Below are 25,276 nucleotides of genomic sequence, written 5' to 3'. Positions count from 1 at the left end.
AGACATGAAAGCTCTGTCTCTCTCAGTATGGAATCAGCTAGTCTTAACAGCTCTCTCAGGTTTTTGAGAAATGAGAAGCACATGCAGTTCTTTATTCTAAAAAGCTTCTCTATCTCATCTTCATGCTTTCACCTCTAGTCAAAATGTATAATTTTGCACTACAAAAGAACTTCTCTCCCCTTTTTCAAAATAGTTTACTGCAAAAGCTAGAACCAGAGGAAGAAGAGCAGACTACACAAATTACTCCATTCTGTTTGAAAGTGCTGTGGTGCTACAGGACTGGTCCGTTCAGTGTTTTGGAGAGTAAGTCGAAGAGCAAGAAAATTTGACTTCAGCAGCTCACTGACCAAACTGGCCCAACCCTTGCCATGAATTTGTAAGAAAATAGTCTAGTCCCTAATAGAAAGCAGGCTAGAAAATGTTATCTGCTCTTCAGCTGTTACTCGATGAAAGGGGCAAATGGTACATTTGCGGAAGTGTTAAACCTGAGGTCTACCAACTCCTCCAGCACTCTTGCAAATTGAAAGCATCTCCAGTGCTATGCCTGACACAAATCAGACTGCATACAACTCTGATTAAAAAAAAAATACTGTTGAAATGGAGCAGATCCTCTGGTGCACAAATGGTACATGCTCTTCTTCTCTATTTCTTGGACTACTCTTCACTGCATTCCTTGATGTCTTTCAGGATAGGAACTTAAAACTTGTAATGATTAGTTATTTGTCACTAAATCCCTGTGGACCTAATGAAATAAGCCATTAAGGGGGTAAAGGGGAAATTATGCCAGGCATATGAAAAGGAGCGTAATATGATAGAAGAAGGTATTTCACAATAGTTTTTTACTGTATGAGTGATAACTAATTTATTCTATAATAACAAACTACATATGCCAGTGATGGCATCTGTATGACAGTTCTAAATGGTTTTGTAGCCCCCCAGTACTAGCTCGCGACAGTTTCACATGCATGTAAAAGGCTAATTGTTATAAAGTCTTTAAAATCAGAGTAAGCAATCCCCCTGCTGCAAGAAAAAAAAAATCACAATAGTTGCACACATTAACTTGCTTCTAAGACAACTCGATTTTTTTTAATTTCTAAGCTCATTCTCTGACCATTGCAATGTGTAGTCCTGGTGAACAGATGGCGAGGCAAAAGAAAACTCCTGATTCTACAGTACTGTTCCCTCCTGAATGTAGAAGAAGAGGAAACAATCATACAGTCCAGAAGAGGAAAATTTCAATTGAGAAAAATTAAATTCCATGTAGCATTCAACATCTAGGTGACAATAACAGGATTTCCCTTAGTGGTATAACCCATTCTGCTACTTCCTCATGACTTTTAAAAGAAAGTTTGTGAATTCAGATTTTTCTCCTTGAGCCTTCAAAATCATCTTTTTCCTCACTAATGTTCTCTCTACAGGATTTCCTTATGTGATTATATCCAGTGGATGTAAGTATTCCTCAAAATATTTAAGTCTTGTGTGTCATGTCTGAAGGAGGTTAATAATGCTATAGACATGATAACTAATCTATTTAAAACACTTGCTTACATCTTGCTGAATTGGACTCTGACCAGGAAAGATTTAAAAGGCTACGCTATGAGGCATAAATTTGTCAGATTGATTAGGATACAGGAGGATATGGATTAGCAGGAATTTTGAATCCAGAAGAGAAAGGATTGAGGAGAGACCACCAGTATACTTAACTTCGATGGCTAGTGGTTCATCAGACAGCTGTGCTTTCCTTGACTCAATTCTTTCAAGTCTTTGCAGTACTAATTCAGCAAAAAGGCTGAGCTTCAAACATTTTGGCATTTCTGGGATATTCTGCTTATGACTGAAAAGTATTTCCACAAAATCATGCAGACAAAATTAAATATATTACAAAAAAGATGAGCTATTTGCTGCCAGCTCCTCCTGATTTCTGTTCTTGAAGCAGGACAGGAAACTCACACTGATAAAAGAGTCCCAGACTACATATTTCCACCATGACATAAGGCAAAGGTCCTCCAGAGGAAAAGGAATAACCTCCCTCTTTTAAAATGCAGTCCAAACTTCTGCATAAATAATTGTTTTGAAACTCTCAGCCAAAACTCCCATTTAGCTATGATGATTACCTCCCACAATGTTGAATTCATTACTCATTTTCAGTTATTCCTCTTCATTCATGCTCACTGATCTATTCTTTCTTTCCTCAACCATGGTATTACTTTCAACCTCATGCTTTAACTTGTCAACATCAGGCATGGCAAATCATCTCCACATACCCTAGACTGCCTGTTTTAAAACTACACAGACCAAGGAAGCACTGCACACACACACAAAAAAGTACTTTGCAATCTGGGTAACATCCAATCAGGCAAATCCAATTTTCTCCAGCTTCTTTATAGACAAACTTCAAACCTGAACTAAGTCCTGTGAGTGAAGGGTCATCAGGATGAAGTCATAATTGTAAATAGTACTGTGGACCTTGAAGGTGCTAATTCCATTTGAAACAATAGCATCATTAATGTACACCTGCAGTGCAGTAACATGAAAGGCTGCCGCCGTAATTACAGGGAGCCGGGCCCAGATGGCAGGGAAAAGGGAGCCTGTCTCACTTGCCTGCTTGTTTCTGGGTACTGCCCAGCTCAGCTCGCTCCAGAGCAGGCTGAGCGCAAAGTAATTTTGTCAGTATCTGTAGCAAAGCTCTTTTCTGGAGAGCTTCAAGCTCTCTATCAAATTGTGCTACCAGTGACTTATCAGGGCTGTCCCTGTATCCCTGGAACTTGGAATTAATAGCTTAAATGCTATTCAAACACGTAGTTGGTAATTTCTACTGTGGATTAAACCAAATATGTAGTGCATGGTAGTTTAAAAAAAATAAATTGTAAGCTGTACTCAAGAAGCATGGCACAGAGGCAAAGTCAGGCTTTCCTCCATACACTAGCACAATTTCCAGCATAGCTGAAAGCACATGGCATGCCAAACAATGCTGGAAGTAGCTATCCCAGTCAGAACAACTGAGTCCTGCCAGTACTTGTACCTGGCAGAGACGCACCACAGCCAGAGTCCCGCAATGCTGCTGACAGGCTCTGTCATCATTTTTTCAAAACGGTTACCGCTCCTAGCTCTTATATCCAAAACCTAAGTAAATTAACACTAATTGCTTCATTCCTTACAATGCATATGGTGGCATCCTCACAAAAGGAAGGGAAAAGCTTTCAACTCACCACAGCACGTGTGCTGCATTATCTTCCCCTCCAACTCATTCGCTCTTCCTCACCATTGGTCCTGCCACGTGTTCTGGTAGGGCTGAGCACAGGACTTTAACAAGATCAGAATGCAGTGTACCACATAACGTACAAGCCTGCCTGCAAAATCAGTTCCTGATTTACAAGCAAGATGTTGGGACACTGTATCAGAGCAGAGAACACACTGGCACAGCCCCAAACTGACCTCACGACTCCCCTGCCTTATGCCTTCAAATGTGTTTTCCAGTAAATTCTCTTCTCTCACGAGGGCTAGAAACTGTGGATTTGAAACTGTACAAAAGTTGGCAAAACCTTGTGTCTTCATCTAAATGAATTATGCACAGGGCATTAAAAAAAAAAAAAAGAAAGAAGGTAGAAAGTAACAGAAAAGCTTCCATCTACAGTCTATTTCAAGAACATAACATGGCCCAATATTTATGTTGTAGTTTATGATCTGTCTTTTTAAGAATTTCACAAGTTTTTTAAACAGGTGCATGGGTAAGGATGAAACACAACCGGCCAGGGGTTTCCTGTCAAACAGGTGCCGAGATCAGTGGCAAATTCCGGGAGACACTCAAGTTGCTCCAGAGACAAGTGCCATCATGTATGGCACTGATGCCCCACCATCGCTCTGTCAGTGAAATTAACTCTCCTGCAAGACGATGGCATTCGGTGAATTCAGATATCACTCCCCTACCCTGACAGAAATGTAACCACTGCCTGAGTAATGGGACCTGACTGTGACCACCCCAGCAGGGTGGCAACTACTGGCCAAACCCTGAGCCTTCATTCTGTTGAGGAGGTACTAGGTTTCAAATTATTTCAGCAAAAGGACCACCTACTGCCTCCATCTATTCTGAGCAGGGGTTGATCCTGCACTACTACAGAGCCAAGATGTTACCTATCTTGCACCGGATCTGCAGGGCTGTAATCTTCAATATGCAGACACACAAATCAAGCTTTAAAAAAATGCTGTTGTTTCAAGTCTGCCAGAACTTTTATTTGTTGACCTCACCAGCGATACTGTTCCACTGGCTGACATTACTTTCTCCAGAACACTTTAGCTGTCAGTTTGTAGTTTGCCCATTTGCAAAAGCCTGTCTCCCCTTTCTTTTTTAAACTTTCACTTTTATGCAATGCTTTCAGACATCTTCCAGAACAAAAGCTGTGGGCTCTCTTTAGAGTTTGTTTCTACAAGGATAATTTTAGTATTAACTGAGACATGGCTTTAAGTCTAGAGCCCACACTCACAGCTGGATGTTTCTGTTTGTTTGTTTGTTTTAAAAAAGAAATGAGAACACAAAATCACAGAATCACAGAATGTTAGGGGTTGCAAGGGAACTCTGGAGATCACTGAGCCCAACCCCTCTGCCAGAGCAAGACCACCACAGACTCTAGGGCAGGTCACACAGAAAGGCATCCAGATGGTTATTGAAAGTTTCCAGAGAAGGAGACTCCACTGGAGCAGCCTGCTCCAGTGCTCTGTAACCCCTACAGTAAAGAAGTTTTTCCTGTGCTCTAGTTTGCATCCATTACCCTTTGTCCTATTACAGGGCATGACCAAAAAAAGAGATCAGCCCCTCCTTCTTGACACCCACCCTTCAGATATTTATATACATTAATAAGATCCCCTCTCAGTTTTTTCTTCTCTAGACTAAACAACCCCAGGTCTCTCAGCTTTTCCTCATAAGACAGGTGTTCCAGTCCCTTAACTATCCTTATGGCCCTCTGTTGGACTCCCTTAAGTAAATAATTGTAACTGATCTGGGTAGGTGGCATGCTTCATACTGAAAACAATTTTTTTTGTTACTTAACTTGCCATTTACATATCAAAAGCGCTTTTTCTAGGCTGCTTTCCAAGTTTTAGTTAAACTGAAAATTTAAACTAGACCTGGCATTTCAATTTTCTGACTGCTACACACTAATGTTCCATCATATGATTGCAAGGAAATGTAAACAATGTACATGTTTTAGAATCATTCTCATTAGTTTCATTGAATTTTGAGGCTACTAGAGAACAACTATAAAAGGCCAAAGATCTCTTGAATTTCTGGATTTACTATTTGTCACTACCTACCAACCAAAACCTCTATCAGCATGCTTTGGAGGATATCTGCTTGCACCACCTTCTCTGCTCTTTCCAACTTTAATCTCTCATTTATACTGAAAAGCAAGTATAAAACATGGTCCATGGACAACTTAAAATGTGACCACAGGCACAGAAAGCTGAAGGATCACTGAAAGGTACACAAGAACAAGAAATAGTACAGGCAGGGAAGTCCACAAAAGTTCAAGCTTAAACTGGATGTACACTGTGACTCCACTGGGCAGAGGTGGGAGCAATATTCTCTTCCAAAGACAGAGGTTCAATGAGAGCAGCCACAAAGCATTCAGGCTTGTCTCAGAATAGACAGGAATTGAAGACAAAAAGCTCAGTATAAACAATGCAAGCCATAAGGCATGAAGTAAATGGGAGCTGTGAAAGAGCTAAAGATGTGCTGCTTGTCTAAGCAAAAGCAAGTAATACAGAAGACTTCCAGATATTTCTGGAAAGCTTAAAAAGAGAGGGCAAGAGAATATCTAGAGTGCTTCCACAAGTGACAGGTTTAAATTATGAGGCAGAGGATGAAATTTAGAAAGGAAACATTACTGGCTGAAAGCCCTGGAAAAACTTCCTGACCTTGGGATATTCTTGGCTGTGGCACATCCCCAGTGGAGATGGGAACTGCCCACCTGGAGAGGCCAGTGCAGAGCCTGCTAGAGGGAACCAGCTCTCCATGGCTGGAGGGGACAGCTTTATCTTGTAGGCCCTTTCCATTTCTGTTCTCAGTATTTTGCTATAGTACTATCCTATTTTGTAAACATAAGCTTATATATATTTTCTGCATATTTGAAAGCAATTAAGTATCAGACTATATGGAAGAAATAGTTAATTCCTTGGACATAATTACAGAGAGAATGTTCAACAACAGTAAAATTGTCAGTCAGCAAATAAAACAAATCAACATAATTGCTTTGAAATTACATACTTGACAGATGTCTTATATATCATTCTGTATAATAGCAGATAAATCCATCTCTAAAACCACAGCCTTCTTTCATTCTATTCCTTTTTTAAGAAAGGATGTTATTTTTTAATTTAAAATACATAACCTACAATGGAAGGTAACGGAACAGCTCAGTTAATATTGTTCTTTTAAACAACAGATAACCCAAGTCCAAACCCTACACAGATTTTTTTTATTACTTAAAAATATCCTCATAGTAGGTCAGGTCTTTTTTCTTAAGCATACTGTATTTTGCTTGTCAAGCCTACCTTGGGAAACAAGATTCTTACAGGGAAATGATGGTGAGACAATCATTATTTTCTTCCATATACATCAAGTACATTTATTTATAGACAGTACTTCATGAAATAACCTCCATCAATATGTTAATCATATAAATGTGTTTTGAAGATTAAGGGCAACAGATCACACAGCTAGCTAAGATAACTCAATTACCTTTGTCTTTTCACCAATAACATTTCTCTCCAGCTCAGCTATTTTTCTGTTTAGATGATCCAATATTTCCTTCTCTTTCAGCAGCTCTGTTGTTTCAGATTTCTGTTCCCCATCCAAAAGGGCACATTCCATATCCAACTAGGAACACAAAACATTTTTCAGAAGCAGTCCAGATTAAGCAGAATCCATGATACATATTATTTTCTGGGGGAAAGGGAGTGCATTGGTGATTATTCACAAGAAAGAACCATTTCAAAAAGAAGAGAGGGAAAAAAAAAGTACATTTTACTGCCACAAAAGAAAGTAAAAAAGAGATCACAAATCTGAGAAAAAGTAACTGCAATGTCAAGTACTGCAAAATAAAGTCCAAACCAACTTTAGTTTGAAGATTCTTTTTTTCCAGAACTTTTTCTTTTCTACCTCCTCTCTGTGCTTCCTCTTGTTATGATACTGTACCTACTCTCTGTGCCCAAGCTCTGTAGGAAACCCTTCTGTAACAGCTGTTTCTTTCCTATTGCTGATAATTGGAGCAAGCACAACCCAAATGTCTGGCCAGCTTAGTCTGCAACTGTGAGATTCCAAAAGTCAAGAGGGTGCCAACATACCCCTGCTACCCTAAAGCCAAGGAGGTTTGAAAGGAAGTTGTCTCACTTCCTCTCTCTTGAAGTGGTCACAGAAGATACCACCATAAAGCTCCCAAGTGACACAAGGTATTTAGATCAATTGAGTGACCATTTAACAAACAAGTTCGTTCTAATTCCACTTAAGAGTATAATGGTTGCGGCTGGAAAAGGCTAATACAAGCATCACATCCCTGATGGAAAAAAATAACCTTTATAGTCAAGAGACTGCCATTTTTATGATTCTGTGCCTAATTCTGGTGAAAAAACACAGATTATGAAGGCTACACACATGTATGAGTTCCCTGTGTACTTGCTGAACTCATCAGACTTATGCTATGTAGACATACCTAACAAGCAAGACATTTAAAAGCAAAACATATTTCATACCTCTCTTGAGGATTCATCCATCTGGTCATTTAAATCTTTGATCTTCTGCTCAAGCTCTTCCAAATTATTTAGTATTACTATGCGCTCCTCCTCTAGTCGACCAAGCTCCTGCCTTCTTTGCTCATCACTTGTGCATTCTGGTACCTGCAGTTACACATTACAAGAGGTTTACTAAAAAAAGTTAAACACTGTTTTTCCTTCTCCCTTTCATAATGTGTTCATTTTAATCAAGTACTGTACTGCTGGTTTTGTATCTACTATGCTGCTACTTCTATATTTAGAAGCTGTACAAACACGATACTTTACTTCCAGGCATTAGAAGTAAATACTATACTTAACAGTAAATACTATTCATGCTACAGGAATTATTAAAAAATAACTTTTGAGAATACTTCACATGCTGTGCTATTTAGGTTGTAAAAATCCAGTTTCTCCTTTATAAAAATAACACAGATAGATGAAGATGCTTTTAATGTAAATTTCAGCTGCTCATATAATAAAAGCCAGGAGGTTAAGATATTTTTGTAATCAGCCATTAAGATGGGCAGCTTCTAAAAAATAAGGACAGAAGTTGGCTCTGTTTCAGTTAGCACTGAGGAAGCAGTACCCTTAGCGTTGATCTTTTCCTTGCCATTACTAGGTAACTGTGCCAAGAATTAAGCAACATTATTAAGAAAATACCTGTGATCTTCTACCAGCAAAGGCTAGATCAAAGAGTATTGAGTTTCAAACATATTCTTCATGTTCATCTGACCCCAAAAGCTTTTGATCCAATTACTCTGGTAAAGCTGCTTGCTCATTGTCCCCAAGCAGAATTAGAAGTGGGCTGCATGCAGGGCTTAGTGTTAACCACTGGACCACATAGGCTTTTTCAAAAGAGGCTCAGCACAGCTACTGAAAGGCTATTCTGAGAAGAGGCATATTATCCTGAACAAATCTGATGTCGATATTTTAAAACAATGAGCTGTGTTTCATTAACACAGTTGCTTGTTACTGCTTTTCTCGAGGCTTAGCAGAACACTCTTTACAATGAATGAATGAATGGTATTTCTTGACTAGCATTAGTAATCCTAACAGGAAAGCCTCTTTTTGAATGGTATCCTGTTTGGATAATGCTGACATAACGTCTTCGATTTCAACTTCCTAATAAGGATTTAAAATAGGATCTCTGACTTGCACAAAGCAAGCAACAAATGTGAAAAAAAGACAGGACCACAGCAACTTTTAAGTGAAATGCCTTATTATCCTTTCAACAAGGAAAGGTCAAGTCAAGCCATAATAGCACATTGATGTTCAACATCATTTCACACCAAAAGACTCAGCAGACAGATTTCCAGAGATACCCCTTCATAAGATAAAATGTTTTTCTACCACACCTTTGTCTTCTTCTACACACACACACTTCTATTGACTATAAAAACTGAAGTTAAGCAAAGGTTAAATACAATTCATGTTAGGCATATAACTGTGCTGAAGCTCATACGGTGTGTAAATAACAGTAAGAAGCAGAGACACAAAGTATTTTGAAGGCAGAAACCTGCTTTTATGGCTTTGCTTGGTCTTATTATGCTCCTGATTCTAACTCTTGAATACAGTTATTTAACACAATACCTGCTACCAGGATTTGCTGTCCTGCAGGCCTGACACACCAGAGCCTGGGCACTGACCCAACACAACCAAACAAAATCTTGAAGTACACAGGAAAGAAGCTGCATCTTATTAAAGGCAGGAGTTAAAGGGTTAGAGCAGCAGAAGGCTGGAGCCTGTGAGAAGCTGTGACTCAGGTCCAACTCCAGGAAAGGAAACAGGAGAGTAAATTTGACTCAGGCAAGTCCTCTTCACCTCCCATGCGACTGTTCTAGTTTGCCCAGGAGAAACATCCTCCTTTTACAGAAGACAGGTGCCTCAGGCTGGGAGGAGACAGCAGAGCTTCCTTTCCTCCTACATCTCAGCACAGTGCTAAGAAGGGTTCCTGAAAACGTCCTTATTTAAGTAGCTATATTTGTTCAAGCAAATCCTTCTCCCTCAGAAAATCTTAAAACTCTTCTTGAATTGCACATACCTCTGACAAAAAATTTACAGTACCAACAGCTTCCACAGAAAATGAAATAATCACTTGCTGGCTGCTAAACTGTATGAGCTCTGAGATTAATTCCCACACCTAAGCCATCTTCACTGTGGCCCCTGCCAGGGCAGCCAACTCCTAGAGGAGGATTTTAAACAGCAGAACCTGGACTGTACTTTCCTCCTACAGTGCGTTACCTTTGGCGTGATGCTTAAGTAGGAGGATTCAGTGGCATCCTTCAGGAAGCTGGGAGCAGGGAAAGGTGGAGGCTTCGAGCTTTCATTGAAGTGCTCATCAGCTCTCAACCCTCTGGAGGAGAGGAAAGCCGCTGTGCTGCGACTGTGGCTGCCCAGCTCCGAGAAATCTGAATCACTTGCAGATGATTTCAAGTGGCTTCTGAATCTTGTTTCCAGATTCATCTGGGAATCTTCGAACACTGAATCCTCATCGGAGAGCTGAAGTTTTTCGAGTTCTTTGTTAATTTTTTGAACATCGGCAACTGTTGTGGCTGCTGCAGGGCTGCTGTCAGATTTAGAGTATTCTGCGCAGAGACTGAGGATTGTCTCCAGACGCTGTCGTTCCTAGTTTAAAAAAAGATGATAGCACTAAGCATCACATGTGAGCTAAAAGTAAAGATGAAGTTAAAAAAAGTTTTCTGGCTTTGGTCTTTTTTGGTTTTTTTAGAGTGAAGGATTAAAGTCCTCCACTTAAATGTATGTCTCTAGCACTTAGAGACAATAAACAGATACACAAAACTTAACAACAACGCAAGATGAAGAATCAGTTAACACAGAAGAACTTAAAAAAATCAAAGTACATTTCACAGAAATTAATAGCTACTTAAATAAGATGTCCTAACCATTAGTTATCTTTCCAATGCAGAAAATTTTAATATTAGTACTATTTAGGTTGTTGTAACCATACCCTATTTGTATGTACACATCCAGTGAGCTCACTGTATTAATCACTAATTGTTCCGTTTTACACTTACACTATACTCCTACCAAGTTGCAAACTATCACACAGATTTTCCATGAACTCATTAATTCCTGACTTTTTTGGATTTTCTCTTTTGTTAACTCTGATTCCCTTTTTTTTGGGAGAGAATCAGGCCACATTTTGAAATGCACAGTTTTAGGAGCATTAGCAGAAAAATGAGGTATCACATCTAAAGTACACCAGATGTCAAATGAACAGAAGCAGGGGAAATAATTCTTTACCAGCTAACTCAAGTTCCCTATGGATTCATATTAACATTTCAAACTTCAGAATCTGAACAGCTGTGCCATTTTGACCTGACATGCTTCAAGTTGCTAGAATAATTTAATTCCTAATTTCTAGATAATTTCTAGATCTCTATGATACTTCACTAGAGTATCAGAAAGCTTTATCTGTGGGTTTTTATATGCATAGCTTCCTGTGCCTTCTCTTTCAGATGACATTTTTTTACCTTTTCATTTCTAAGAGGTGATGCTTCTATGTAATTTCATGTTTATTTTGCTAAGGAAGAAAAATAATGTAAATAAAAAACTGCTTACCATAAGCCTATTGAAAATTCTGCTGGAAAAAAGACCACTGTGAGAATTCCATGCTTGCCATTAATAGGTGTGCTAATGATCTAATTTTTTATTTCTAGGAAACCTTTCTTATTTTTACCAGTATTTAAAAAGAAATCCCATGAATCAAAATCCTCAGTCTCCTTCCCCAGGAGCCACTGCAGAGTAGTCACACTCCAAGCTCTACCTGGCATTACATTTACAAACAGGATTCGCAAACCAGCTATTTCTGACAGACCTAGCGCTCCCTGTGTCCAACAGCAAGTGATAACAAGGATCAAGCAAAGCAGTTAGGGCAATACACTGCCTGCCCTTTCCCTGCAGCAAGCCACTGGAGTTTTATGAAAATTTAACACCAACTTATAAGCACCCACCTTTTTATTCAGCTACCAAGAGACTACCTGATTGTATGCACTACATGTTCACATCACCCCGCGTCACCCACAGTTAAAAGCTCAGCTTCTGAGCTGGACACCCCATCTGAACTCATCCATTTCCAAACACGATACAACCGAGAGAGCTCAGCGAGCCAGAAATTTTGCCTTCTGGTAGCTTATTCTCAGGTTCTCAATGCAGGTTTCCTCTGAAGCCCCCTGTAACAGCACTGGCAGAGAAGAGCCGCTGAAATAACAGAGCTCAGAGCAGCTGCCAGGCCACAATTGCCAGCTTGTATTTTTCACAAAATGAGTCCAGCAGATTCTGCAGACATCCTTCAGCCCCAAATGACTGATATAACTCCCCAAAGCCTTGTTCCCTCCAGGAAACCACTGCCAGACCCTAAGCCTTTTCCCTTACCCCTCCAATGCCGCTATTCTCCCTCTTACTAAGTTTTTTGGGCACACAACCCAGTTCCTAAAGCGCTGTGCAAGTGCTGGCTGGGTTACCAGTAATTACCCAGCTCTCCCTGTCATGACGTCACAGGGTCTGGCCTTTTCATGATGGTTATAGATGGGAGATATGGTATCATGTCCCATCCTTCCCTGCAACAACAACGTATATCAGGTTACCCCATGCTAAGCCTCCATTCCTTCAATAATAATAGGAAATGGCAAATTTCAAAGCACAGCTGCTGCTCACCCTAGTCCGAGCGCTCAGGTAAGGGGCTGTTGCTGCAAACCCACCCTTTGCTGAGCAGTCATCAAAGCAAAAAAAAGGATTATTTTTTTTCACCCCAAGTCTCAGAAGCAAGTAAAAATTCCAGGAAAAACGTTGCCAATCTTAAAAAAAATCCTGATGAACTTTCAGACACATTACAGAAATACCAGTATCTCTCACTTCTATTTTGACATGTGCCAAGAGGCTTATGGACAGGAAGCTCCGTGGTTATTTTATACGTTCTATTCTCATCATTTCATCTCGGCCAACTCATTCCAGTTCCAGCACACCTGCATTTAACTGTTTCCAGCATAAACTTCTGAGTCAAGAAGTGAGCTAGGAAAGCACCCTTGCAATGAAAAGTGCAATAGCACAAGAAAATCCTATCAATAATTTTGCAAGAAATATCACACAAGTTATTTGTGATGCTGAACACATCAGAGGGGAAAAAAGGTATGCCAAAAGAAGGAAACTGCTTTAAAATTAGCTCTGGCAGTACGGAGAGGTGTTGAATGAAACTTTGCAGTACATTTCCCCATAAAATGTCCTTTCTAAGAGACTAAAACATGTTTTCAGAGGATTTCTTACCAGGTGTAAAAAGGGGTACACAGGTCTTGTGCACTTTCTGCCTGAGCAGTTTGACCACTCCTGGCTTTGACAAAGCAACACACCACCTATGGATGGCTGCAGATTTGAAGGAGAGGGTGGGACAAGGTGCTAATATCCCTCCTCTGTTATTGATTAACAATGACATTAAGAGACATCCCTGGCATACTGTAAAGAAAAATATTCCAAAATAGCAGAGATAAATACCTCCCACTTTAACAGCAACCATGTCAGCGATCACCAGATTTGTTCATCTGCTGCATGTCACGTATATGAATTTTACAAACCTGTAGAGGTGATGCTGCATCTAGATACCAAGGCAAGACTTGGTTAATCAGCTGTGGCAAACACGAAGCTTTTCTAGATGAGTGCCATTAGCAAATGGATAACCCCAGATTTCATTAAAAACACAGGTGCAGACTATCTTTACTGACCAATGCTAAAAAGAATTATGGCTAATCCATGAAGCCTGGGCTCCCATGGCCTGAAGATGAGGCTCTTGTCACCTACCACAGAACAGCACCTTTCCACTATTGCTCTTTCAAAACTCACAGGTAGGCAAAAAACCAGCTTCACAGCAAAAGTTGGAGCAGCAGCTAGTCAAAAAGGATGGGGTGTGGGAGGAGGGAGCAGGGAGAAGCGGAAAGACCCGGAAAGGGGGCAGTAGAAACTTGCCAAACTTTCTTACATTCAGTGATTTCACACCTGTCAGGCACCAAGGAGCTTATTTCAAATCTAGACTTTAACTGGGGCTGAGAACAGCTCACCAACTCTTTTTTCCCCTTCTCTCCAGTATGCACCAGCTGGTTATGCCAGCCTCATTTATTTTCTCATTTTCAGTCCTGACTTCTGTCTTTTGGCTCTGAGGCTACCATTGGCAGCACAGAATACAGAACAATCACCCATATTTCGGTCAGTTTTTCACAGGTGATGCACAGGCAGCCCCTCACAGCAGAGGCACCTGCATGGAGCAGCACTGCAGAGAGACCACCTCAGTGCAGGGCAGAGGACCAGTTGCAGGGACCGGGCTGGCATGCCTCACCCTTACCTTCCCCACACATGCACTCAAGAAATGGAGCAGCCAAAGCAGAAGAGATCAGTGGGCAGGGAGGATAGCCAGCCTCCAGGGTGGAAGCAAGTAGACTACTTGCTGCAGAATTAGCTCCTGCATCTGCTGGCACGTATTCGGCTCCTGAGGAAACGCGTCAGCTTCCAAAATAACAGTGTGCACTTGCGAATTATCACCTCGCAGCACCCAGAAGCCCAAGCCCATGTTTCCAGCAAAGTCCTGCATTTTGATCGGACTAGTGTCTTCTTGCCCCTTCAGTACCTATGCAGCAGCTCCATTTCAAATCACACTGAGGGGAGGAGCCTGAAGGAACTCCAGTGCAGTAGTTAAGGCCTATAAACAAAAATAGTATCCTCAAGTAGATTTCTTCCCGATCCATATTGTTCATTTGCATAAAACATATAGCTGCAAAAATTGAGTATGTGTAATCCACACTTTGGATTATTAAAGATCCCACAGAAATGTTTTCGAACACAAATAAAACTCAGTGTTCCTCAAAATCTACTGACTTGTCAGTATTAATTATATACCACAGGGTGGTTTTTTATCCTATTATATGGAACTTCTTCATTCAGTAAACTAAACTGATGTTAAGTAGCTATTCTGTAACACTACAGAGACCGTCAAATACTAGTGCTGGGAAAAAATACCTTGATCTAGACTTTGTCTACTTGGCTGGGGTTCCTGGAAGATGTAAGTCACACTTTTATATAGACTGGGTAGCGTACGTTTAAAGGATCTATAAAAAGATGCAATGCCAAAATAAATTTATAAAACATATATATGAGATTTTTTCCAAGTTGTATGGGAGTTTTATATAAGCTCTACTAAACATAATTTTAAAGCAGTACGACCTTAAAAATTCCAAAATATTTAAATTTCATTTTCCCTCATATTAGCAGACGTTAGTGAACTGTAATGCATCAATGTAAACCAGGCACAGGGAGATTCTGTATTATTTCGTATTTGCTGAATAAACTTAATGAAATTCAGTGTTCTTCTGAGTGTGAAAAAGTGGACTGTTAAATAAGCTCCTTGAATTTTTTTATTGCTTGTTTCGGCAATGCTCATATAAGCTGAAATGTCTCCAAGCACAATTCCAGCATCTAGTAAAACTCCATTATCAAGCACATGTTCACAGATCCATGCAGACAGCTAGGCTATGGAAGGTATCACACAGGGACTGCATGTGTGACTTTTAAGTACCTACCACCATCTAGAGGGAATACATTGTACTGCCTAAAAAACAGCAGTAGAAAAGCAAGTTCCATGCTATTCAAATGAGTGTGTATCAAACAAAACAGATGGCCTTACTATCTGTTGCCCATGCTGTTTCACTCCCGACCTCCCCACAGGCTGAAAAGAAGGACTGCTTTTCAGTTCCAGCAACCACTGCAGCTGGGCTTTTATCTCAGATAGGAAAAAAAAAAGAATGAGATTTGTTTAACTGATTAAAAAAAATAATAATAAAAAATTCAATAGTTAACCAAATCTCATTTAATAATCTTACATCACAGCAAATTTTTTTTTTTTTCTTGTTTACATGGCCTAGTTTCAGCAATAGCTAAGTCTGACTTCTACTTGTGTAAAGCTTGTATAAACATCCCTAGACCAAGACGCAATGTCCGGTCAGCTGGGCTGGAGAGGAAGCAGCAGCAGATTGTGACCTCCAGCCCCACTGCCTGTCCAAGCTCCAGGACCAGCGTCAGGCCGCCCCAACTGCTCCCACAGCCCAGCTGGTCCCCAGCACTCGGCAGCAACGCCGGAGAGATGGCAGCAATGGCACCTCCAGAACTGCCCACTCCTCAAGCCACAGAGGCACAGGCTGGCACAGCAGAAGTGGCACCAGTCTTCAGCTGGTTTGGAAGAAACTACCCAAAAAAGGCAAATCAAAAGAAAGGTACAAAAGTACGTAAGTGTATCTTGTGTGTGGTGCATGGGAACACACCAAAACTCAGATGTTTAAATAATTTAAAAAAAAACAACACCCAAACAGCTCTGCAATGTGTATTTCCACTGTGTGTACATTTTTTTTTTTTAATGCCCTGTTCATTTCTTTGGTCAATGACAGCAGATCACTTGGTTTCCTATGCAGGTCATAGCAGCAGCTTGAAACGCAAAGTTTCAGAGAAGCCTCTTGTCACTTAAAAGGTGAAGTAAGCACAGGTAAAACTTGCAGAGTAATTTATATGGAAAAGAAACAGAAAAATAATGAAAGCAAATACAAGAGACCAAGGGCAGATACTAGGTCAGACTACAATGTGTGCACAGATTTTACTAAAAAAACATTACAAATCCAAAGGTTAACAGTAGCTATCAAATGCAGCACCCCAAACTTGCTCTGTGCCAGCTGGATAGCTGCAGGGGCAGTGTTGGTGCACCAATGCTCTCCACTTCCTGTCTGGGCTAGAGAGCAGTCTAATAATCTAAAATGGAGACTCATGTTTCTGACTAAGTTCTCCAAGTAGTCCTACATTTTTCTACTCTCTACCTTGGTTCAAAAACACAGTATATAACTGTCCAATTTACCCACCAACTGCTCAGTCTGGACTTCTACTCACTACATGTTTGCTATCCACTGGTGTTTGCTTGATTGAGGGGGGGTGGAAAAAAAAAGGGAAAAACAGGCCTGAGCAGACCTGGATCTCTAACCTTTGTCCACCTCATGTTACACAAGGTCAGACAAAGCTGCTCTTTGGAAGCTCCAACTGGATATATAAAAACCCTGTTTAGATAGACCCATGACACACAGGATGACAAAAATAAAACAAGACCAAAGCCATAGAGGAGGCTGAGGGGTGACCTCATCACTATAACTACCTGAAAGGTCATTGTAGAGAGTTTCGTGCTGGTCTCTTTTCACAGATAATTGGTGATAGAACAAGAAGGAACAGCTTCAAGCTGCAACAGGGTAGGTAAAGACTGGACATGAGGAAAAAGTTTTTTCACAGAAAGAGTGGTTAGACACTGGAATAGGCTGCCCAGGGAGGTGGTTGAGTCACCATCCCTGGATGTGTTTAAGGGTCGTTTGGATGTGGTGTTGGTGGATGTGGTTTAGGGGAGAACTTTGCAGAGTAGGGATGATGGTTGGACTCGGTGATCCCAAGGGTCTTTTCCAACCTGAATAGTTCTATGATTCTGTGATTCAGTACAGGCCCTAAGGTACAAAGAGCTGATATGAGGATTGTTGTTGTTGTTATTACTTTCTTTCAGAGGTCTGATAACCAGTTACAGTGTTTTTCAGAGTCTCAAACCATTGGAAAGAAGCACTCTCCTGATATTCAACTATTCCACCAGATAGTTATAACAAGGGATAAAAAAAATACTGAAGAGGATCCTAAACAGAATACAAACTCGAGCAGAAGGAAGCTCCTTCATGTTCAAATTACATGCAACACACAAAACATCGCATTTTTTCAAAAACTTGAACCTGCTTAGAAAAAGAGAATATTGTCTGGCGATAAAATAAAAAGGGGAGGGGAGTGGAAGGGAAAGTAGTCATTACATCCAAATATAAAACCAGAACAATTTTTAATATTACTGAATACAAAAAAAAACCCCAACATATCTTCCATCCCTTACCACAAACAAACAAAAAAAAAAGCTGTTCACTTTGAAATACAAACAAGCTCTACTGTGTTGTCTTTTATGACTGGTTATCTCAGGTTTTATAACATTACTATCTGGAAAGCTCTCTGATAAGAAGCAAACACTATTTTGCACACACAAAACACCAGGGTTTGGGAGAAGAGAGGAGATTTCCAAAGGGTGTGGAGGAACGGCAGGGAGAAGGAAGCAAAAAGAGAGCGAAACAACCTGCAAGCATTTCTGCTGATGCTTCCCATTTTTGCATGCACAAGCCCAACAACCTTTTCTAACCTGCCCAGGCAATCCCACTTGCAGCTGGGGGAGCTCCCCTCGCCCAGGGAAGCCTGTCCCCTACTCCTGAGAAGCTGCAGCTTCAAGGGGAACCAGGGGAGGTTTCCAGGGACAGGTAGGTGAGACAAGAGAGAGAGATGTGAACAGGTTACAATCCTACATCCAAACTTGCTCACAGGTGCAGCCTGAAAAGGGAACATTGGCCCTGCACAGGCACCAGGCCATTGCTGGTGGTCCCTGACAAGCAACTGCTGCTCTCACATACCACTGCTTCCTCATCCCACTGCTCCGGCATCCTGCCTGCCCTGCAGGATTGCCCGTCTGTATGCAAACTAAGCAGGTTTAAGAGCATCCTAACCTCATTTTGCTCAAATCCATCGAGATTTTAATTAAGGCACACAAATATCAAGTTAATGTCTCAAATCTATACAAATTGACCCATCTAATGACCCTGGTTTCTGTGAGGACAGCAAAATCAATACAACATGAATGGATGTTCACAGGGTGACAGACTCTGTAGCCTCTGCAAAAACTTTTTTCCAAGAAATACTAAGTATTGTCTCAGGGAAAATATTTAATATGAAACTGTTTCAACACTCTTTGTGTATTCTGAAGACATTTCTTATTTCTACACAAAAGTTGTTTCAATAATATATGAATAACATTTTACTGTCAAGTTCAATCCTGAGCTGAAGCAGCATGCAACACTTTATGTTGACTAGAAACAAAGAAGCTCTGTCTGCCTTGGCTACTCTCCATTTCAGGATGGGGAGAAGCAAGGAGGCCTATATTTTAATGAAAACAGGCGGAAGAAAACCCACGACCAAGCAGAGAAAACTCTGATGATGGACGCTGAAACCCCATCAACGTATACCTGACTCCACAGCACAGCACACACAACTCATAGTAGCTTATATAGCAGAGACGTTTTTTTTTACCCACTTACCACAAAATGGTGCCACCATCTAAACCAAAAAGTGCTGGATCCCTGCAGTGCAATTTGTGGGTTTTATGTACATGGACATTTTAACAGAGCCCAGAGGATGACTGAACACAATTTATGTGGGTTCCAACATTTTTTTTAAGATGGCTGGATGGTCCTGTCCATTTGAGCTGTTGCAGCAGCACAGTATTTCAGCATTAGCTTCAAAGGCTGTGATAATAAATAGGGCATCTGCAGCAGACAACGTGAATTTCAGAACACGGCAGCTTATGCTTTGCAGTACTCCCCTGATGGCTAGATATGGGATGGACATTGTGCAAATGTTAAACTGCCATGAAAAACTAAGAGGAAAAGAAAAATTTACCAGCCGTTCCATCTCCTGTTCCCGAAGTCGCTCTTCCCTCTGCCTCCTGTGATAGTCCATAAGGTCTTCTCTTCCTGAAATGGAGCTAATGCTGTTTTTTCTCTCTCGCATGGATGTTTGCAGAGAGTTTGGCGTCTGTCTGTAACTTTCCAGATCTGGGTCATCAAGTTCAATGGAACTGGTGGAAAGGTTTCTTCGGACAGAGAAAGACCTGTCAAAATCCACTGGGGAGAAAGAACTACTGGGACTTGTCCCTGAGAGTCCAAGTCTATCAAAATCATCAGAAAGATATGGGGAAGAAGGTGCTAAAAGCATTTTTTTAGCAACTCGAGGACTTGCCGGGACACTAAGAGTTGAACTGACATAGGGATTATTCCCAGGGACAGAATTTGCATGTGGTGAAACCCCTGAGCTGCAAGAAGAAAAATTCAGGTAATTATCAGCATCTAAAGCATTCTGAGGTAGATCTTTTTCTCCAAGCTTTTTCCTTTTAATATTACCCAGAGAGCTTCTGGGGGGCAAACTTAATGGCACCAGCTGGCTTTCTGTTGATTTATAAAGTCTGGGTAGGGAGCGACTGTACATCCCCATATGACTTAGAGATCCACCAGAGTATTTCCTAGGCCGTGAACCCAGAGTCTCCATCATCACATCCTTGTGTTTAACTGGTTTTATGTGAAGGGCCAGACTGTCTTCAGTATTCATCCTCCTGCCTTGCTTTGGGCTAGAAGGCATGCTGGCTGCCCCTGAATTGCCAGCAGGTGAAAGCATCAGCTCATTCCCAGAGCTTCCATTCCACATGGTCAGAAGAGAGCCCGAGATCTTCTTCGTCTCCAGCATTCCTGGGAAGTAGACATTGTCATATGATTTGTTTTTCTGACTGTACTTTGAATAGTAAAACTTATCCATTTGCCCAAGGGATCTTTCATTTTCTCTGCTGGCATGAATATCAGAGTCTGTCCTTCCTAAACTGTACCCGCTAATGGATGGAGACATGCCTGATATGGAACCCAAATGCTTTACAGAGATGCTTTTATCTGGAAGATATGGGCTTTCACAGGGGAACTGCTTGCCTCCTTGAATTTTGGTAATAGAGTGTGTGTTTTTAACACTAGGGGAAGGATTTGGTTTAATTGGCATAGGTTGTGAAAGGGTTAAATAAGAGCCAGCATAGTCCCCATTTGTTTTAAATTTGAGAGTTGATGCGTATTTCTTCTGGTTGAGGTTTTCCATAATATCCTGGAGACCATTTTCAAGGGAATTTGCCACAGAACCCTTTCCCAAAGTAGCATTTTGTAATTCCATCTGGTTTTCTGTGTGGCTATACTCTGCCATAATATTACTGGAATCTGTAAGGAAGAGAACACAAGAAAAAAAAGTTCCAGCAAATAAGTAAGTAGCCTCTTGCATGTGCATGCACATTAACTTCAAAATAACACTTTTTCTACTGAGCTTATAATAAATATGTCTCAGATCATTAAGCAAAGGACAAATTCAACCTTCCCATTTCTGGTTTGGCAAAAGATGGAGACTGGAAAATAAAGTGACACAGGGACACCACCAAATTAACACTACAAATCAGCAACACAGTCAGAGAGAGGCTAGACTTTCTTGGGTGTCCTATCCGTTGCAGGACTCTGTGGCTCAGCCTTTATAATACTGAGGCTCATAAAATGTCCATAAAATAAGGAAGCATTACTGTCCTGATGTTTTACAGCTGAGGAAGCTGAGGAAGCGGTACAGAGAGAAGATGCAAAGCTGAGAACAGAACAAAGAACTGAACATAAGTCTCCCAGCGCTCAGGACATGTAACATTAGGTCCTGCTCAGGTCCACCTCTTCTTTTAACCTAAGCATCTATTGCATCTAAGCCCCAAATACTAATAACCTCAATTTAAAGCTCAGTAAGAGTTTGTTTTCTTTCTGCTTACACTATGCACTGTCATGCATAGCTTCATGGAAAAATGCAAAACCAAGGCCCATTTTTCAAGGTATTTCAGCTCATTGCTCTTTAAGCACGAAGCTGCAACCATACCTGCAAAAAGCATTTTAGTTAAAAGATAGCTATAAAGAAGTGTAATTCTAGGCTCCATGACAAAACAACAACACATTAAAAAGACTGGCATGGGCTTAAGGTTCCAGATCCTAATGCTTGTTCAGAATTATAATTTATATTCTGAAAGAGGACACAGACTGATATAGCCTTTGCTGTGCAAATGTTATTATTCAACAACGTGTCCAGCTTCAGCCTGAAGTTTTTAGTCCCACTTTGCCAAAGGCAGAGAAAGGAATTCAGCTCCATACAGCCTCAGTCACTGCAGGAGATAAACAGGACCCCCAGCAGGCTTGCACAGAGACCTCAGCTGATGTAGAAATGGCACCATTAATGTTTACAGCAGCTCTTTGGATGTGCTAGGCTGTGCTTCAGACTAACAAAGCACTCTTCAGTTTAAGTTCCTGCAGTGCCAGCCAGTGCTGTTTCTGAAAATAAAGGCCAAATCTGGGATTTACTCTTGGCTCAGTCACATTTCACCTGATTTCAGCCACCCCATGAGAAACCTAATCTCAGCTTGTCACTCAGCAGGAAAACCTAACATCATAACCTGTAAAGTGCCTTTAGAATCCTCAGAGGCAATACTTTAATCCTCTTTTCAAGTACCACTTCAGACTATTATAGGAACGCAGACACAAAACTTAGATTCCTGGTTGCATGGATCTGGTTACATGATCTGGTTGCATTGAGGACCACTACGTTCAGATATCTCATGCAAAGTAGCAATGCATTCTTTGAGCTGGTCCTTGTTTCTGAAACCTTCCTTGCTAACAAGGCAAAAACCCCTGGAATTCATTACTGCCCAGGGAATCACTTGGTAGACCTCTGTTGCTCAGGCTTTCTCTACTCAAACTGTGGATAGTCTAAGTGTGTAACAACACATTCTCCTCAATTCTTAAGGAACAAGCGCAAAAGTTTAAGAACAAAGGCAACCATCATTTATCATGTAATTGAATAGGCAGAAGATAAAAGGAGTCAGCATTTCGGGGGGGGGAAGCAAAAAAACCTGAAAAATATCAAACACCTTATTGAGAGAATAGTGGACCTGGCTAAATGTATTTATTACAAGCTCTGCTAGAGGTCAAAAACATTAACCTGAAGCTTCAGAATCTTGCCTCATGTTCACTACTACACAGAATTTAATATTTTTATGCTGACTGTGATTCTATTCACTGTAATTTTAACATGCTTGCTATGGTGATACAACTATCTAAGTTGCCTTTGAGCCAGTAAGCTCACAGAGCTCTCCATCAGACCATCACCACTGCGAGCAGTGAAACTGCAGTTTCTTTTAATTTGACATTTTTTAGGTATTTTCACAACTTTTGATAACAGTGATGATGAAGTTCAAGTGAACAAAAGCTAAAACGTGACCTACATTCAACAGAACTCTTGTCAGGACAAAATAAAATAATCTGAAAAACATCAAGCATTCATCACATTAGTGGTATTTTAATGAAGAAGAACAAGACGCAAAAGTTATTTAAGAGCATTGATAGAAGGCATAACGTATATGCCTTGTACACTTAGCCTTCCATTGTGGAATGGAACCTCGTTTCCATCCTCATCTCCCCTTCTCCTTACCTCTTCCAAGTCTCTCTTGAAACTGAAAGCTAATCTCATATCAAAACTGTACTGCCTAAATAATAATTTGAACACAGCTGAAGTTCCAATGTTTTTGCATAAATCCCATTGACTCCTATGTAAATAACTTAGCAGACACATTAACAGGACATTAATAATTGTTTATTACTGCCTTGCAACACCAGTAGGGCACATCTAATCCTACAAAGTCTGGATGCTTTCGCCAGAAAACAAGTTAGCTCATGGAAACTTTCCAGCCTCTTCACCACAGCACTGAAGGGTTAATTGTACTTGGAATCCAAACAAGTACAGTAAGAAAAGGTCATGACACCTTCATGTAGCTGCTCAGATACAATTTTTCTCTACCGTACATTATGCCAGTTCCTCTGTGCTTTTGGTTCCAGTGCCACAGTGCCCGCAATCATATGGTTATATCCCAGCTGGACTTCAGCACATGTTTAACTGAACCATAGCTGTTGCCCACAAACCAGATCTTGTTTGTTTTGGTTATTTTTAGGGTAACATTTGGGATGAGATTGTGTGAGCGTGCCAGGATGCGTTACGTATCTCGGCTGACACCGCCTTTGCGAGCAACTCTTGGGACCAGGGCCATGGAGTTCCCTGAACTCATCCTGCCTCCAGCTCAGCCCAAACTTTCACTTAGTAATCTTCAGCATACAGTGCAAGGCTCCTCTGTTTAGCAAAGTATTTGCTCCCTGGAGCTACACAGAAGGAAATTACTCCAGTAATTTCCTTCCTTCCTTCCTTCCTTCCTTCCTTCCTTCCTTCCTTCCTTCCTTCCTTCCTTCCTTCCTTCCTTCCTTCCTTCTTTTTTTCTTTTCTTTTCTTTTCTTTTCTTTTCTTTTCTTTTCTTTTCTTTTCTTTTCTTTTCTTTTCTTTTCTTTTCTTTTCTTTTCTTTTCTTTTCTTCTATGCCCCAGTTGTATTGCTGAGGTTCACTGATATCTGTTCCAGCCAGGCATTAAAGTGGTGGGGGAGGGCGGGCAGGCTGCAGCGTACCCAGCTGTGGCCGTATTTTGGTGGATGAAACAAGTTAGACATGGAATAAGAACAGAGCGCTGATCTTATCCATGTGTCAGGAGAATTAAAGGACTAAAATCGATAACAAATTCTGAAAGCTCTCAGTACACTCACAAACAAACTTCATTTTTATTAACTGATTACCTGATCCAATATTCTGAAAGGAGGAGAGGTTACTTCTGTTCGGCATCATATTTGTCTTCTACAGGATGATTAAATCAAGGCTAATTTGAATGAATGAGATAAATTTTGACCTGCAAATAAGGTAACAGAAGAGGAAAAAGAAATGCATTAAAAAGTGTATTCTGAGAACATTTTTCAAGTGTATAACACAGACCAGAATTGGCTTTTCTTACAGTAAAATTTCCAGAGACAACTCAAAAGAAGTATGTTAAAATACATTTGGAAAGGGCACTCCATGTTTAATTAGGAGACTATGAACAAAACTGACTGCAGTTTTGATAACTGGCTATTATCTATGTTCCTGACCCTGCAAGCAGTTACTAGTCACAGCTCCTGAGTTTTGTCTGCATTCCTGTGGCTTCCCTGAGAAATCATTAACAAGGTTGGACTTTTCTGCTTAAGATTTTGCTTTTGAAAGCCCACAGACCAATTTCAGCCCATACAACACCAGCATCCTGCAACCATGAAGAAACCTCTGCCAAAAGAGGTATGTGATCCAAAACACAAAAAATGTTTTGGCATGCCATCATTTCTCAGGTTCCAACTAAGCCAGATTAGAAATGTAAGGAGATTCCTTAGACTTTATTTAAAAAAATAAAAACTGATACACTTGGCTAAAAAGAAACACCAAAATTAAATCCCAGCCACTAAAGACTAAATCCAAATAGAAGACCTCCAGTGAGTAGCTCTATAAAAATACTTATTATTTTTTTATATATACACACATCTGTTTTTAAAAGGTCAAAAAAAAGCTCTAAAAAAAAACCTGCAGCAAGTGACAAAATTAATGGTGACCATCTGTAGGTCCTTTGGGCTTTAACTCTGGACAAGCAAATAGAAACGTGGCAGAAAAACAAGAATGGAGACAGATGTCTGGGGCTGCCTAGAGACGAGCCACCTATTTAATTAACTGCAGCCGTCACAGCCACAATGTTTCAGGTCTCCATCGCACAGACTCTCCTTGCCATGCTTATTGGTGTTACTGCCTTGGGAAGACAGCCCTGGGAGCAGGGAACTAGGTGCTAATCCCTGCAGAGAAAGGCTCTTTTGCCACAACCTCTGGGCTTCTCCCTCATCTGCTTCCCCCAAGGGGCTCT

General features: G+C 40.7%; 2 protein-coding genes and 1 long non-coding RNA gene across 11 annotated transcripts in view; 1 reads left to right on the top strand and 2 right to left on the bottom strand.

Annotated features, from left to right (window-relative positions):
• The window catches only part of PHLDB2 (pleckstrin homology like domain family B member 2), a 70,291-nt gene that overhangs the window by 37,403 nt on the left and 7,612 nt on the right, over positions 1–25,276 (bottom strand). For 7 of the 8 annotated variants that reach the window (XM_051640102.1, XM_051640167.1, XM_051640432.1 and 4 more), the window contains exons 1-5: positions 24,141–24,240; positions 19,321–20,669; positions 10,006–10,389; positions 7,744–7,887; positions 6,734–6,871 (exon numbers count right to left, since the gene is read on the bottom strand). In XM_051640102.1, coding sequence (XP_051496062.1) covers positions 6,734–6,871; positions 7,744–7,887; positions 10,006–10,389; positions 19,321–20,669; positions 24,141–24,189 — 2,064 coding nt within the window. In that variant the 5' untranslated portion in view covers positions 24,190–24,240. Of the gene's footprint in view, positions 1–6,733; positions 6,872–7,743; positions 7,888–10,005; positions 10,390–19,320; positions 20,670–24,140; positions 24,241–25,276 lie in introns of those variants that run through there. The other variant, XM_051640251.1, reaches the window with a different exon arrangement.
• Positions 15,821–19,326, top strand: LOC127394803 (uncharacterized). Of its 2 annotated transcripts, none has more exons than XR_007891691.1 (3): positions 15,821–16,034; positions 16,230–16,300; positions 17,369–19,326. It is a non-coding gene; the product is annotated as an uncharacterized LOC127394803 (long non-coding RNA). The 2 variants fall into 2 exon arrangements; XR_007891689.1 differs by having other exon boundaries at positions 15,821–16,042.
• The window catches only part of PLCXD2 (phosphatidylinositol specific phospholipase C X domain containing 2), an 86,280-nt gene continuing 85,190 nt past the window's right edge, over positions 24,187–25,276 (bottom strand). The window contains exon 4 of the mRNA XM_051640860.1: positions 24,187–24,250. Coding sequence (XP_051496820.1) covers positions 24,199–24,250 — 52 coding nt within the window. The 3' untranslated portion in view covers positions 24,187–24,198. The remainder of the gene's footprint in view (positions 24,251–25,276) is intronic.

The sequence above is a fragment of the Apus apus genome, chromosome 1, assembly GCF_020740795.1.
Source record: "Apus apus isolate bApuApu2 chromosome 1, bApuApu2.pri.cur, whole genome shotgun sequence".
NCBI classification, from domain to species: Eukaryota; Metazoa; Chordata; class Aves; order Apodiformes; family Apodidae; genus Apus; species Apus apus.
Note: the sequence above shows the minus strand (reverse complement) of the source record. Positions and strands in the feature narration are given on the sequence as shown.